Source organism: Macrosteles quadrilineatus, unplaced genomic scaffold (assembly GCF_028750875.1).
Source record: "Macrosteles quadrilineatus isolate MER2022 unplaced genomic scaffold, UCM_ALF_1.0 Scaffold_3__2_contigs__length_128488019, whole genome shotgun sequence".
Taxonomy (NCBI): Eukaryota; Metazoa; Arthropoda; class Insecta; order Hemiptera; family Cicadellidae; genus Macrosteles; species Macrosteles quadrilineatus.
The window spans coordinates 11,546,432-11,562,077 of NW_026542596.1; the positions used below are offsets into that span (position 1 = coordinate 11,546,432).

Below are 15,646 nucleotides of genomic sequence, written 5' to 3' on the forward strand. Positions count from 1 at the left end.
ACATCAAATCAGCTGATTATACAATAAGTCGTTGCATCACTTTCAGTGACAATGACAATAAACGAAAACATAACCTCTCTAGGAAGTTATGAGTAGTGATTGTTAGTAATAAAATACCATATTTTTAGTAATTAAAAAACTGTCGTAGGTAAAGTAGTGTACGCAACTCGCGTTAACTACTATTACGACCGTTAAGATCTCCCTCAAAGCAAAAGTATAGTCACAACTTGTTGTTGTCCATCTGTAGTTAGTCATTACTCTAATAAAACAACTTTTTCACTATAGTGCGTTCAAACAGCCGTGGCACCTGACGGATTAGGAGACCCCATGGAAACCCTTGGAGTCTCCTAATCCTTCAGGTGCCACGGCTGTTTGAACGCACTATAATACTAATATATGATGCATTTAATTTAGAATAGTAGCAGCCAAGAAGTCTTATTTGGCTGACCAGAGAGGAGACATATACTTTATCTGCATAGATATTACAGCGTCAAATCATGTATGCTGTAAGTACCAAGCGACGTAGATGATTGGCCATAGTAACTATAAGGTCCTGAGAAAAGTCTGAAACTTTATGATGGTTCAAACTGTACCAAGCTGTCCTTTATTATTGGGCTTTCAAAAAATGGTGACTAAAGAACCAGCAACTCTTACAACATGCATCTCACTCCATTATACACTCATATTCAATCCGCAACATGATGACCCTGCCTCAATGAAACAACAAATAATAATTCTCTTTATAATCCATCAACCACATGTTTTTTTTTCCTTCAGCCACATTCCCGCCCAGACAGCTTGTTGCATATTCTCTCCTGGTCCTTATTTTCCCTGATCCTGGCACTCGGCACATCCTCGATTCTGCGTGAGACAAGTCCAAGATGGCTCGTGTCTGTGTGCACGTGCGCGTGTGCGTGTTTGGCACATCTTGTTTATTTGGTAACTCTCGTGCAGACGCATGTAAATCAGACATCAAGTGCGACTTTGTCTAAGTGACGGTTTAGGATTCAGGTGGGGTTTAGAGTGAATTGATTTCGGGTTTGGCGTTGCTGTAAAGCGAGAGCTCATGAATCTCGACTTTGTTGGGAGTAGGAAATAAGTATGCGTTGAAACTGTATTTTTTATCTGTTCTTAAGGAGTGTTCTATAAAATTATATTAAACTCTCCAAAGAGAGCCCATAAACCCTTTGGAGTTACTCAAGGACAATTTTACTGAATTTTTTTGTCACAAACCACTTGGATGAGTTGATGTCTACTATTGTCATTAACAATCCAAGACTATTAGTTCCGAATTGGAAGAAAAAACTGTAAAAGATTTCTCGTTCATAAGAACTGTTCCATTAAATATAGGGAACCTTGGTCTACGTTTGTTGCGCATTGAACAGTGAGGAGGCTACAGGGTTAGAGGGATACATGCAGTAGATATCCAATTCAATTATTATCACTCTATTATATATACGTATCATCGCGTGGCTAAATGACCTTGGTGACTGGAAGGATTCAAACCAAAACGTAGTTCAGGACGAAAATCGCTCTAACCACCAAACCAGCCACTCTCTTCGCCGATATGTGTCTCTCTTCTCAACAAATACGAGGATGAGGTAAGGAAATGGTTGTGCAAATGTATGTGGTATAAATTATAAATTATCTATTGGTGGCCAACATATTAGTAACATTAAAGTTATAATTTTTAAGGTAGATCTTAAAAGAAATTGTGCTAGTTGTTGATTATATATGTTAACGAATTATTGACTATCCGCAAATAACTTGTAATTAACCGTAAATTACTGTCTTGAGTGTATGAATTATATAAAAAATTGTATTAATCATACCTATTATTTTCTAAAAAGTCCATATACATATTAGAAAAATAACCACTCCAAAAAAGTGATAAGATCCAATTCCAGCGATGGTATAAAGGACACAACAGGCTTTTTACAAGGCAGAGATGAGTGAATGTTACTCACAACCTGGGGTTCAGTCACATTCGGTTATAGTACGAAAATCCCAATGAATCCCACTTTCAATGAAAAGAAATTACCACTTTCCAAACATCAAAACACAACTGACTTTCTCACGTAAAGCTACTGACTCTTTTTGACATCGAACTGGTAAACCTCTTCTCCCAAGAAAAACTAAAGACTTTTCTCATGATCTTGAGAAAAACACGAAGGTTTTTCTGGTTACTACGCAATATGCGGCAAGTTTCTTCTTTCTAGGGAAATATTAAAAGCTAATGACTTTTATCAAGATCTAACCAGCAGCATTCTTATTCTTGGAAAAAGCAAATGGGTCTTTTAAGGATATAACTGGTGATCTTCTTCAAATTAATCATTGTTAATCATCTCACTTTTCTCAGAATAACACCCTTCCACGCTTGCATTAGGAATATCTAATAACCTAGATCGAACCTACAACCTCCTGCTTACCAGCCGATCACTATACCCTCGGCAGTGCCAGGTCGACTTATTAGTCCTGGCACGTCTAATGTGGGGAGGGGAGACTATATAGTCCTGGACTCCCAGGGACCATGGAACCACGGACAAGATGGAACCCAGAGTGATCCTCCTGCAGCTGGCGTCCATCTCTTGTGTCCTCGCTCTGCCCATCGTCGGCATCGGCACTCTGGAAGGTGAGAGGATGGTGTCCGAGTAAACTTATTTTTCATATTTCTAAGGCGAAACGGTTGATTCGAATCGCATTGCTTTACTTGGTTATTTTTGTCTCTAATAAAAAAGAATCAGGGGTTTTTATAATCGTGCCAAAATACACGTTTGCATGCGCAGTTAGAATAAAAATATAGTACGCCCGAAAATTTTTTTTGACCCACGCTAATTTTTCCGACCTCAAATTCGCCTCGTTGTCAAACTAGTATAGTACTGGTGTAGAAAAGAGTCACCTCGGAGTCTTCGGGATGAAATTAATGTACTAGGCCTATTTTGCTATATTGCAAAAAAATTTCATGCAGCGGACTTAGGCAGTTCTTTTTGTCTCTAGAGCAAAAAAGAATAAGCTTTTTTCCTCACTTGTAAAGTTGTTCCACTGATTTTGTCCAATAAAATATTTCGTATTAGCTTTGGAATTTGTTTGGGGTTATAGTCATGAAATTATAACTTACTGCAAAAAAACCTCTTACATTGATTAAAATCCATATATAAATCCCAAAGTACCCATGCACTTTTGAGAAAACTAAAATTCACACCCCCATAAACCATATACTTAAAATGTTCTTCATGACGAGAAACCTTGCGCAAAACTATGCATTATTTCATAAATTGCTCTTTAAGGTCATAATTCCTTTCTAAAGGGAACTTTCCATGTACCTAATGTTAAAAATACCTCAGCTGTACTTATGTTTTCAATTTATTACCTAAAATCTGGTGTGATTATTTGTGCGTATTACCTTTGACTATTAATACAACAACGTATTACTGTATACGGGGTGAAGCCCGTAGGTAACAGCTAGTTTAAAATAAGAGCCAATGTTATAAATTATCTATTAGTGACCAACGTATTAGTCACATTAAATTCATAATTTTCAAGGAAGATCTTGTGCTTAGATGAAATTGTGCTAGTTTGTGACAAATGTCGTTAATCATTCGTGTTTTAAGTCATTTCAACCATCGCTCATTTTCATTTTACATCTTTGTCAAACACTCGCAATGTGTCAATCGTGTGCTTAGAATGACATTCCAAGTTATCTAAGATACACAAGCTTTTACATTTAAATAATTAAATTTAATTTAAAATGCTTGGATCAGTCATCTTATGCTATCTTAATATTCCGAACATTTGCTAACTTTTATTGTGTTTTATTTCAGCAACGCTTGATATCATTTTACAAGAGTACAAATCAGAGTAATTTTAACGATATTATTTTAATTCAAAAGTAGGCTATAAGAAGTAGGTTTATAAATATATAATTTTCTTTATTCAAAATAGTTGCAAAGTTAGTAAATATAATTTATCCGGCTAAATTATTAATACAATTTTACACTGGCCAAATGCCATATTATCAAAAACCAAACATTTATTTTGAAATGTACATTATTATTGGTTTATATTACTGGATTAAAACTATTTCTTTTCAACACAAGTAAATTAATTACACTTGGATATGGTAAAAATTAAATTTATCATCTGAATTTTCTGAGTTTCTTTTTGTATGTTTTTTTTTTTAATAAATAGTACATTCTTACCTTAGCAATCCTTATTATGGTTGTCCGATATTAATTTCGAACCCGTAGGTTCATCTTCAGTCGGAAGTTTAGGTAGACCAAATGTTTATTATAAAATCCACCCGATGGGTTTCGTAGAAATATTGATATTTAACACGAACACGGCACACATTACAATTGACATAAATAATATTCGGAGTTTAGGGATTCGTGTTAAATGTCAACATTTCTACGAAACCCATCGGGTGGATTTTATAATAAACATTTGGTCTACCTAAACTTCCGACTGAAGATGAACCTACGGGTTCGAAATTAATATCGGACAACCATAATAAGGATTGCTAAGAATTTACTATTTATTTGATTATATAAGCAATCCAGAGGCTGAAATGATAGATGTTTTTTAGTTGTATATAGGTTTTGTAACAAATATTTGTAGCTAGTTTTTTTTAAATAATTTAAATAAAAGGGGTCAAAAAGGTACATTTAATTAGCTCAAAAATTGTCTAGCTGTTAAGCAATGGTATTTTGTGTTATGCATTTAAATACCCTTCTGATAATTTTTTTTCCTTCCACGTCACATTAACTCTAATTGTATCAAATTACGAAAAATATGTTTATAAAACCAGTCTCTACGATGTTACTTATTTTCTTTTCTATAACAAATCCATTTACAAAAATTTCAATTACATCGCAACAGCTAAAGTTTTATATTTTAAATTACATTAAATTCTGAAATCTGATACGAATAAAAAAAAATTGGTTTGAACAAATATTTCACTATGTTTTTCATCAACTAGAACATTCAGACTTTGATCATTTCGGAATTTAAACAGTATAAAATTACAAACAACCTTACGTGTTGAGCTTCCAGCTTTGATAATGGAGTATAGGAGTTAACTGTTTACATTTGTGTACATTTCCACATAACTGTAAGGCATAAATTTATATAATCAACTAGCTGACCCGACAGACGTAGTCCTGTCCTATTGTGGTTTTATGTCACATGCTCGTACATTTTCAAGATGAGCTCGTTCGCATGGCTTAATCACGTCCTGGTTGAAGTTCGTTCGTTACGCTCACTCACCTTTAGGTTGGAGCTCGTTCGCTGCGCTCACTTGCCTACAGGTTAGCTCGTTCGCTACGCTAACTTGCCTCCAGGTTGGAGTTTGTTCGATACGCTCACTCACCTTTTGGTTGCAAATTAGCTGTTCTCATAAATAAAAAAAATATATAGTGCTGCACCCTGTTGGTAAACCTATTAACTTTTTAATGCTATTGAACATCACAGAATCAGATAGTTTAGTTGAACCAGCTGTTAAGGTTCTTTAATTCCATTTAAATATGAGTACTCATAAGGTTAACATGGGAAACTCCAGAGCCACTGGGGTGGAGCCCTTTAGACGGATCTGCACCAAACTTCACACAAACCATCCTTGAATAATGCTTAATAATGCCTGAAAGTTTCATTACAATCTGTCGAGCGGTTTTGGAGTCCATAAAGGACAAACATACAAATATACAAATATACAAACATACATTGGATTTTATATATATAGATAAACAAGAAATATTAAATAAGAAATTAAATAATACAAATAGATAAATATTGAGAACCTCACTGTCTAATTGTACTTGAACTTCCAAAATCCTCTTAATTAACCATTGACTAACGATAGTCTACTTTACAATAGTTTACTGTCCTAGGCTTCACGTTTGCATGACTTATTTCATGTATGAATATAAAATTATTAAATTCATACTTTTTGGTTTTTAAGTGTGACAAAAGTCATGACAATAGGAAAAGATTATAGGTATATCTGTTTATTTTCTTACTTTTCATAAAAATAATTTTGGCAACAGTGTATGGACAACTCTATCAGATGACGTGAATGAAATTTGTTCAAATTTGTGTAATATTTAGTTAATGTTTTTCAGTATTTAAGATTTACAAGAAGTTCAAACTGTAATTTACATGTAAATCAAACTAAAATTTTTGATTATACTTATTGGTTTAAATTAATTAAATGTATAATATATTTTTTGGGAAGTGCCGTAAAGGGATCAACTAATCCCCGAACTCAGACTTGGAATGTGTGTGTATGCGTACAGAGCTGCAGACTACACCTGTAGTTAGATTTTTACGGAATTTGGTATGTATCAATATTATATCCAGTTTTTTTTTTTAATTTGGATTTTTTTATGTTGATTTTCCCATAAAAACCCATAAAATAACAAAAATCAGATTTTTTTAAATGGCCCAAACTATTTTGATACAATTTGTTATGTTATAGTCCTTAAAGCTCTGAACAAAATGGTACAAATCCCATTTCCGTAAAAAATACGGTTCAAAAGTTATTGTACCTTAGTACCTTATGTTATTTTGGTATTTAGAAAAACATAGCCTAAATAAAAATACCCCCGCCGCAGCAAACCTGCAGACTAAGCGAATTTCCATTTGCCTGATTGGATTTACACTAAAATGTCTCCTTAAAAATATCACATTTATTCCCTATTTAAATAGAATCAGTTTAACACATACTTAGGTTTGCTGCAACAGGGAGGGCAAAAGTGTTTTTTATGTAAAATGTTAATAGTTAGTAAGAAATAAAAACATTTTCCAAATTTGGGCAAAAAATGTTAATAAACAAGCAAACTACAACAGTTTACTTATTCTCCATAAGAACAACATGGGAATTTTAAATTTACAATTTTTTGAAATTTTCTCCGTAACCATTAGGTGCATTATAACGCTTCAATATACTAAATTATTTGTTTTTTTAAGCTCTACAAAATGGTTTGGAAAGAAATTGCAAAAATTTATGTTTTTTGAGTCAAAAGTGGGAAAAACCCATTTTTACCCCATAAAACCCCCCATAAACCCCCGTTCCCATGGTCCGATCATGCTGGTTCGCGAACTCGTTCGAATAAACGTAGGTTTATACGTTTGTACCAAATTTCATCAAAATCGGATCATTTTTGCTCGAGTTATCGCGCTAACGGACACATATATAAATATATATATATATATATATATATGAATTTGAACGGATGGTGTTTTTGGCCTCTAGGGACCTCAAAACGAAAAAAAAAATCGGTCCCGGGTCCAGGTCTTACCATGAGTACTACGGTAATAGCTTATTCCCTATATGGGAAATTCGCTAAAAATCTGTTTTTATAAAAAACTTGTTTGTTTCAAATTAGTATGTTATGGTACTTTAAATTCTGAACAAAATGGTACAAATCCCATTTTCTTACGAATTACGGTCATAAAGTTATTGTAGCCTATGGTATTTCTCATAAAAAAAAAATTAAAATATGGATTTTAGGAAAAAAGTCTATTTGATTGAAACTATTGTGTTATGGTCCTTAATTCTAAACAAAATAGTGCAGCAATTGCTGAAACAAATTACAGTTGAAAAGTTATTGCAACTTTTGTGATTTTCCTTATAAAATCATATAATATCATAGTTACTCCAACCGCTCTCTCCTACTCCTATACTATTCTATACTACTTTTCTATACTTGTATTTTAATTTTTTTAATTATGTCAAGGGTTTTGTTGTCCCAAGTACAGTATATAATATATTTTAAATAATTTTCGCATGTCCCGTTTTTGAGATTCGTGTGTACCTTTATGGCTAAAAATCTGACATTTGAACTTATATTTTTCCTAAACCAAAACTCCAATTTTTTTATTGCTGATAACTCATTCTAAAGGCCCAAATAAAAATATAATATCAAATTAAAAATTAATAAAATGCTCACATTATTAGATGCACAGCCTTAAAGGTTGTTGACATTCTAATGGGAGAAAGTAGTGTCAGAGTCAGATTGCTTATACATGTACCTATTGGCTTAACTTATATTACTGTGTCTGTCAAGTGAAAAAATAATTGTAAAAACCAACCTTGTTGATAATTTGAAAACAAATTCTATGTTTGCAAATACAATTCAGAACCTTTAGAGGACATGTATGAAGAAGTTAACCCTTAACTATATTGAATGAGTGTTGATAGTGAATTATGTAAGTAAAAATAAAACACTTTGGAATTAACACAGACCTGGTTTCGTTTAGGCAAATATTCTCCTTTATTTCTTATTTCCTGACTTGAGAATTATTACAGTATTCTTGAAACAACCTAGTACTATAATACTAGCTTGTTTTTGTTAGGATAGGTAAAATGAATATTAATAATAAATTAACTACAACCCAGCTTTTAGTCAACGAATTGTACATTTTCCTGCTCTAAAAATAACTCTGTTATTTTTTACAAAGTTAAAGCTTTTTGAGCAAGATGGTATTAAACATGATACTTGGTAACAATAGGACTTAATGTAACCTACTATTGATAACTATTCATTCTGTAAGCAAACATAAAAATATTTTTTTGTCATATTGCTGCGAAAATAGCCGTTTTAGCAAATTTTCCTATAGGGAAGTAGCTATTACCGTTGGTGGCACGGTAAGACCTGGACACAGGACAGTTGTACTTTTTCATTTTGATGTCCCTAGAGGAGAAAAACACTTGACTATTCGTTCAAATTTGTATTAGATATACAGAGTGTTTCACGGGAACCCTTGACAGCCTTTGGGAAATAGTTCCTTTGAATGAAAACTAGAAAAAAGTCCTATAAGCACAGTTTTTAAACTCACTAATTTTCTATTTAAACGCAAAAGTATGCTTTTTAGGTTTTTAGTGTATCTGTTGAACATTTTGTCCTCTAGATTGAAAAAATTGACTATATATTTTGATAAAACTTGCATTGCTAGATTGAATATTAATTTTAAAGAGATTCCATACTATTTTGTGCTAACATATTCGGTAGGTATGACTGAGAAAAATAAATTTTAAAATAAAATATTCCCAAAAAAAGAAATGGGATGGTTCAGGGATAGAACAGAAAGTGGTGTTTACCAAAAACATAAGATATTGACGTCGCTGGATGGAATCTAAAACTAATGATCTCTACATGTGTTTAGGAGGTTTTGCCTGTAACTGGTATGTAGGTGCATGGCTTGCTGATTTGTTAATTTATTTTTTTGCATGGTTTGCTGTGTGAGTTTGCATTTTGTAATTTATTATTTGGAATGATTTGATTTATTTATTTTATCAGTTAAGTTATTTAATGTATGAGACAAAGCCTATTGTACATTTTGTATTGAATGGCGAATAAAGCTTTTGAATCTTTTGAAGCACTCGGGCTTACTTGAGTCAAGATACTGTTTGTTATTAATCTCTCGTTATACCTGTAAAAGATCTAACCTCATATAGTTGTGTTTGTTAGGCCTGTTTTAGTTGTTTTAAGATGTCACAAAAATGCCACGATAGCAAATAAATCCTTTGTTTCCATTGTTTTCAAAACTAGATGACTTTTAGGCACATTGTGTTGTTTAAAAATAAAATTATTTGTGTTATTTTTTACCATCGTTAATGTGTTGTAAATTTTACGTTTCGTTAATTCAACAAAGTTTTATAAAAACCATAATTATCAACAATCAACTCAATGTGAGATGAATAACCGATCTCGCTCTCATCACATTGAATCTACACAGACAGCCAGAGTATAAAACGAACCAAGTCTGTCTGACTCGAAAAGGAACTCGAGTCAAGACAAGAATCATTTCCTGAATTCGTATTTACGAGTCAGAGTCAACAGAGCTTCGGTGCTATACCAGGAATAAAGGTAAGTCCAGTACTCGAGTAGTTGCGGTATCGAGTCGGTAAAGTACTCGACTCGCCACATCACTAGAGATTGATAAGTAATTGGAAGAATCTGAATAGCATAGCATCAGCATCCTATAAATTGACATTTTCCACAGATAGTTAGTCGCCTCACTAGTGTCGACATTAACGTTCAATTTCTTATAAGCCAATCATCGGTCCCAGGTTGGGGACGCGACTCTCGGCTTCTCAAACAAATAGTATATTACTGTGTTAATCTTATATCTAATTGAGTTCTACGATCTAGCGAAGTGCGGTAGTCGTGTACTAGCTACTCAACACTCCCTGCGAGTGTCGGTGCATACAGAGGATTCATAGCAAATAACTACGGCTTTAAATAGCAATATAGTCCTTTAAATCTTTAGTTTATCGATTGTAGTTTTCTTTTGTCATCGTTAAATCGGTTTATTGTGCCTGAATAATTTAATATTACAAATAAATAAATAAACTTACATGTTCTATGTTTTAGTGACACCTAGCGGTTACTAGGTAAACTGCTGCACACTAATACACTCTAGCGGCGATTTGGCGAACTGCTGCGCACTTTGGCTAGTGAGTAGTGGTGACACCTAGCAGTAACTTGGTGAACTGCGGCACTCTAAGACCCTGACGAAACTATCAAATCAAGTACTGTACTAACCAGCTGCTTATTGCATTTGCAAAATTTAAAATAAGCTAGAAGTCGTTTTGAGAGGTTATCTTTAGAGAAAAATATGTTTGTTTTCTAACTTAGTTTGTTACTAATGTTGCATATGACGAAAATATAGTTCAACACAAGGACAAAAAGTGTCTGTTCAACCCTCGCTCATTTTGCAACAAAAAAAGGGGTTGAAAATTGAGCTCGGGTTGAAAAGAGTCGCTTTACGCCCTAGTGATGAAATATAATAAAGTTTCAGCGCTAGGGGCATTTTGTAATTGCGAAATGCGAATAGTAAACGCTTTTAGAAGAAAACGTACGAAACCCCACTTATTTGTGTATGCCGGGTATTGAACCCGGACCTCTAGAACCAAAGGTTATAACCATTAGTTCCTTACCCACTGACCCACTATTTGTTGAGCTACTACCAACTTTACCCACGGACGCTAGGCTCTGTTGGGTGGTGAGGTGAGCGCATGCGTGGGCGGTCCCGCCAAAATGTTAGTTACTCCCGCGCTTTCAGCATGGGCGGACATTGAGTTAAACCCACGATTACTAGAAAAAATAGTCAATGGTTAAACGCTGAACTTGGGTCACGAAATATTCACTTCGATCCTGTGTGTGAGACGTTGATTGGCCGCGTTTTAGAGTTACCGGTATGGATAACACTGTGGTAAGGCGTTTTAATTCTTTCAGCTACATAAGAACATCAATTTAAATTAACAAATCGCAGCATAGTTTCAAGGTTATTAAAGTGCAAAATTCCCTAATTGGACAGTTTTATGTTGATGTTTGCATAAAATTGTCTAAAGTATTTGTTGACAGCTTTGGTCCATTAAAAAAATGAAAATAGGAATCAAATTTTATTTATTTTTATTTTGAAAACTGAGTTTATTAATAAACTTTGCCTATTAGACACAGTAAAAAAAACTTAAATTTATGATATAAATAATATGTAACTTAGATTAATAACGTTGTCCATATAAATGATTTTGAATAATTTTACATGATTCTTTTAACACTTTTATGACTATTTCATTTTTTAATTTTGATGGAAGATTATATATTTTTTAAATTCTTCAAAAAAAATTTTAATAGTCCCTCTTGCACCAATCATTATGCCAATTACTGATATAGAATTTATATTATATTTGTTTCTTAAATAAGTTTCACATTTACTATAAATTTCCCTCTTTTCTTCATCTACTTCTAGGGGTTGATTTGTTGATGTTTCGAACCTTATAGTTGGATCAATTACAATTCCACTTTTAGATTTTGTATCATATATTAAAATACCCAATCTTCTGTTCGATCCACCATCTGCAATGCGATGTATTTCTTCTACTACTTGCCAGTCAGATTTCCCGGTCCCAACAAACTCTGCTGGCCAGTGATTTAGTATCCCACAACCTAACAATAGTGACAGCTGAATTGGGCAATGAGGTTTTCAAAGAAGCCGTTGTCCAGATTGCACCCAGCCCTTTTGACTCATGGAGAAGACTGTATAATGTGTGAGGGTATAGAAAGGCTGTCGATTCGCTTTCGTAATTTTAACGAGTTGTTCAAGGGACGGTCCAAACCACGGCCTTATAATAATTTTTTTACTAGCCAAATGCCAAATTATATGGGTCCAGACCCTTATAAATAATTAGGTAAGGTATTTAAACATCCATTATGTCTAGATGCCAACAACGCTGTCGTCCGAGACAAGAGAGAACCAAGTCGGTCCATGACGTTCAGCGGGTTCATGCCTGGCAAAGGACTGTCAGCTTTCGCGACCAGCGGGGACTTCGCCCCCTACGGTAGACGACCCTGGGGCCAGGGCGAGTCAGCCCAGCCGTCAGGGGAGGAGCACCCTCCTGAGCGAGGGCAGAGTCCATGGACACCTGAGGACAAGGGAAGGGACGAGGAGGAAGAAGAGGTTCCACCGCCGCGACCTGGAAAGAAGAACAAGAAGAAGTACAATACTAGGGAAGAAGACGAGGAGGAGTACGAAAAACCCGGTAGAGGTAGGTTTAAACATGTTGAATAGAAAAGTGAAAATGTAGTCTTTAAAAACTAAAGTTGGACTAATAATAATCCTAAGATCATATTACAACAGTAGCAATGGATTTTAGATACTGAAATAGACATTCCATCTACATAAAATCTGCTGCAGCCTATATATAAAAAAATGAACATTGTAGAATAAGCCTTTCGCAGAGTATGCTTCAATATCAAATTATATTTTTGTCCATTAGCTTTTGTTGTTCTGATGTGGCACAAAAGGTTCTATAGCTTACAATAAGTTGTTGTTTCAGTCTATCTTGGTTAAAAGTTGGCGTATTAAAAATAAATCAGCAAGTACATCAGCGTACTCTGTCGATGACTCAATGTAAATAAGAGTAGTTATATTCACATGTTATAGAATATCTAGTTCTATCCAGTAAAAGATACAGTAGTAGACTTTTGATGGGTTGAAGCCACGAAGCTGCACCCAGCTGTCTTACGTTTGGCCTTTAATACAAAGTGCTGGTTTAAAAAACAGCTGATCAGTAACCAAAAGTACAAAAGGCATTCTACCAAATATAGGAAACTAGCTTCGCCCCGTTTAACTTAGTGAGCTTGTTCGCATGGCTCAATCACGTCCTGGTTGAAGTTCGTTCGCTACGCTCACTCACCTTTATGTTGGAGCTCGTTCGCTGCGCTCACTTGCCTTCAGGTTAGCTCGTTCGCTACGCTAACTCGCCTCCAGGTTGAAGTTCGTTCGCTACGCTCACTCACCTTTTGGTTGCAAATTAGCTGTTGTCATAAATTTAAAAAAATAATAGTGCTGCACCCTGTTGGTAATCCTTGTAACTTTAATGCTATATTGAACATCATAGAACAGAACCAACTTGTTTAATTGAAACAGCTGTTAAGATTAATCAATTCCATTTAAATATGAGTACTCATAAGGTTAACATGGGAAACTCCAGAGCCACTGGGGCGGAGCCCGAGAGTCCGATCAAAATAAAAACAACTTAGTTTTCCTATTTAATGCCTAAAGAATCAGTGTACCAAATTTCAGCCTCCTAGGTAAATGGGAAGTGGGAGAATTAGTGATGAGTGAGTGAGTGAGTGAGTCAGTGAGGGCTTTGCCTTTTATATATATAGATGGCTGGCTGAACAATAATAGCATAATCCGTTCTTAAAGCATCAAAATAGTAGTTCCATTGAGTTTTCCTACCTTATCATACCATTATCGTTACATCGAGCCATGAATACAATACTGAATGTAGCCTGATATGAGTGAACAGTGATTGTATAATGGAGTGCATGCCTTGTGTTGTGTAGCTTTGTTACCGAGTAAGACCAGTTGTTTCTTTAGTTATTTATTGAAATGTAGAATGTAAATACAAATGTAAAATATGTTTGTCCGTTCCAGGAGGTAACGCAGCAGCGTCGTTCAACGCATGGTTCCCCATCATGCTTGGGATGTTCCCCTCGTCTTTTGGAGACGAAGGAGGATACTCTAGGGGTTACCCACAACAGGGACATGGAGGAAGCTATCCTAGCCAGGGATCAGGAGGTCATGGACCCAGCTATCCTAGCCAAGGGTCAGTAGGTCATGGACCCAGCTATCCTAGCCAAGGTCCCAACTACCCTAGTCAGGGGCACCAAGGGGGATTCCGGTACCCTCAAGGGGGTCCCCACACGACCGTCATTGCCAACAGCGTCAGCAACGGACGCAGCGGCGTGGCGAGTAGTCACGCTATAGCCTACGGGGGCGGACACAACCCTCAGCATCAACGGTGACCTACTGTACATACACTGCCTAACAACCCACCATCACCTACAACATATTGTGTATCTAGAATAAATATTTGTCATTAGTAACAGTTTTGTTTGATATCTTCCCTTTGTTTACACCTTCCAACGCAAATTATATTATTTTGTGAGTTTGTAAGAATTTTTTCTGTATTGTTAGGGTTAATTAGGGTCCTATTGTTATATTGTATCTATACTTATTTAATACGCAAGCAGGATTTTTGTGACAATTACTCCTCCGAAACTACTGAACCGATTGACATGTTTTTGGTCTCATTGGAAAGAGCGTAACGTGAAGTTGTGCAGGAAACTTTCTTTTTAGGGAAATAATTAGAGGGTGAGGCCCTGGGGCCCATTAAAGTTTCGTATTTCTCCATAAGATTAACATGGGAAACAAATATTGTTATGAAACTCCAGCTGTTGTCAGAAATTAAAAGTGAGAAGAAGAACAATTGTAAACAGTCAATAAGTTTGCTAATTTAACAGTTAGTTTGCCACAAACATTTACTTACTCGGTTGAAATGAAATAGTTACTATTTGAATTTGGGTTGGCGTAATTATTACAATGGGAAAAATCGAGAGAGCCTGGATAAATTGATATACTAAAAAGAAAACTGAATTAACACTGTGCTGCATTTCTTAGTAATCATTGAAAGAGACGATTTGCAAACTATGGAAACATAGGAAAGTCATAGAACACCACCAAGGGGAAGAAAAAGAAATAATGTGTGTTATAAACACTAAAAAAAATCAGCTTTTGAAAAATGATAAGATATTTACAAGAAATGTTGATTATATCGATCTGTTATGTACATCTTGAGTATTCCATAATATTTGAGTTGAATCTTTTATAGTCATAAAAAATAAGACTGTTATTCGTTTTAAAATAACGCCTGTAATACTTAGCAATTGCTCGATTTCGAGCAACAGGGACACTAGTTATAATAATTGTACTACTGTTAACATGATAATATAACAATAGACAATTTTATAATAGTACCAGCTGCTGTACCCGTGCTTCACAACGGGAACTATACCACCTAATCCTAACACTTGTTAAGTAGATCGAATTTATAAACAAATACCCCCGCCGCAGCAAACCTGCAGACTAAGCGAATTTCCATTACCCTGACTGGATTCACACTAAAATGCCTCCATAAAAATAGCACATTTATTTCCCATTTAAATAGAATTAGTTTAACGAGTACTTAGGTTTGCTGCAACAGGGAGGGTAAAAAAAGATTTTTTTATAAAATGATAATAGTTTGGTAAGAAATAAAAGTATTTTCCAAAATCGATCAAAATATGTTCATAAA

The 15,646-nt window shown here is 34.8% G+C and overlaps 1 protein-coding gene across 1 annotated transcript; it reads left to right on the forward strand.

The window, feature by feature from the left end:
- Positions 1 to 2,546: 2,546 nt before the first annotated feature.
- LOC128990186 (uncharacterized) lies at positions 2,547 to 14,399 on the forward strand. The gene is made up of 3 exons (XM_054412471.1): positions 2,547 to 2,632; positions 12,224 to 12,550; positions 13,948 to 14,399. The coding sequence occupies exons 1-3, from the start codon at positions 2,548 to 2,550 to the stop codon at positions 14,316 to 14,318; spliced, it is 783 nt and encodes a 260-aa protein (XP_054268446.1). The 5' UTR covers position 2,547; the 3' UTR covers positions 14,319 to 14,399.
- The last annotated feature ends 1,247 nt before the right edge of the window (positions 14,400 to 15,646 follow it).

Coding starts and splice junctions, on each gene's coding strand:
- LOC128990186 (XM_054412471.1), top strand. CDS start 2,548: ATGGAACCCAGAGTGATCCTCCTGCAGCTGGCGTCCATCTCTTGTGTC. Junction 2,633..12,223: donor CGGCATCGGCACTCTGGAAG/GTGAGAGGATGG, acceptor CATTATGTCTAG/ATGCCAACAACGCTGTCGTC. Junction 12,551..13,947: donor GTACGAAAAACCCGGTAGAG/GTAGGTTTAAAC, acceptor TGTCCGTTCCAG/GAGGTAACGCAGCAGCGTCG.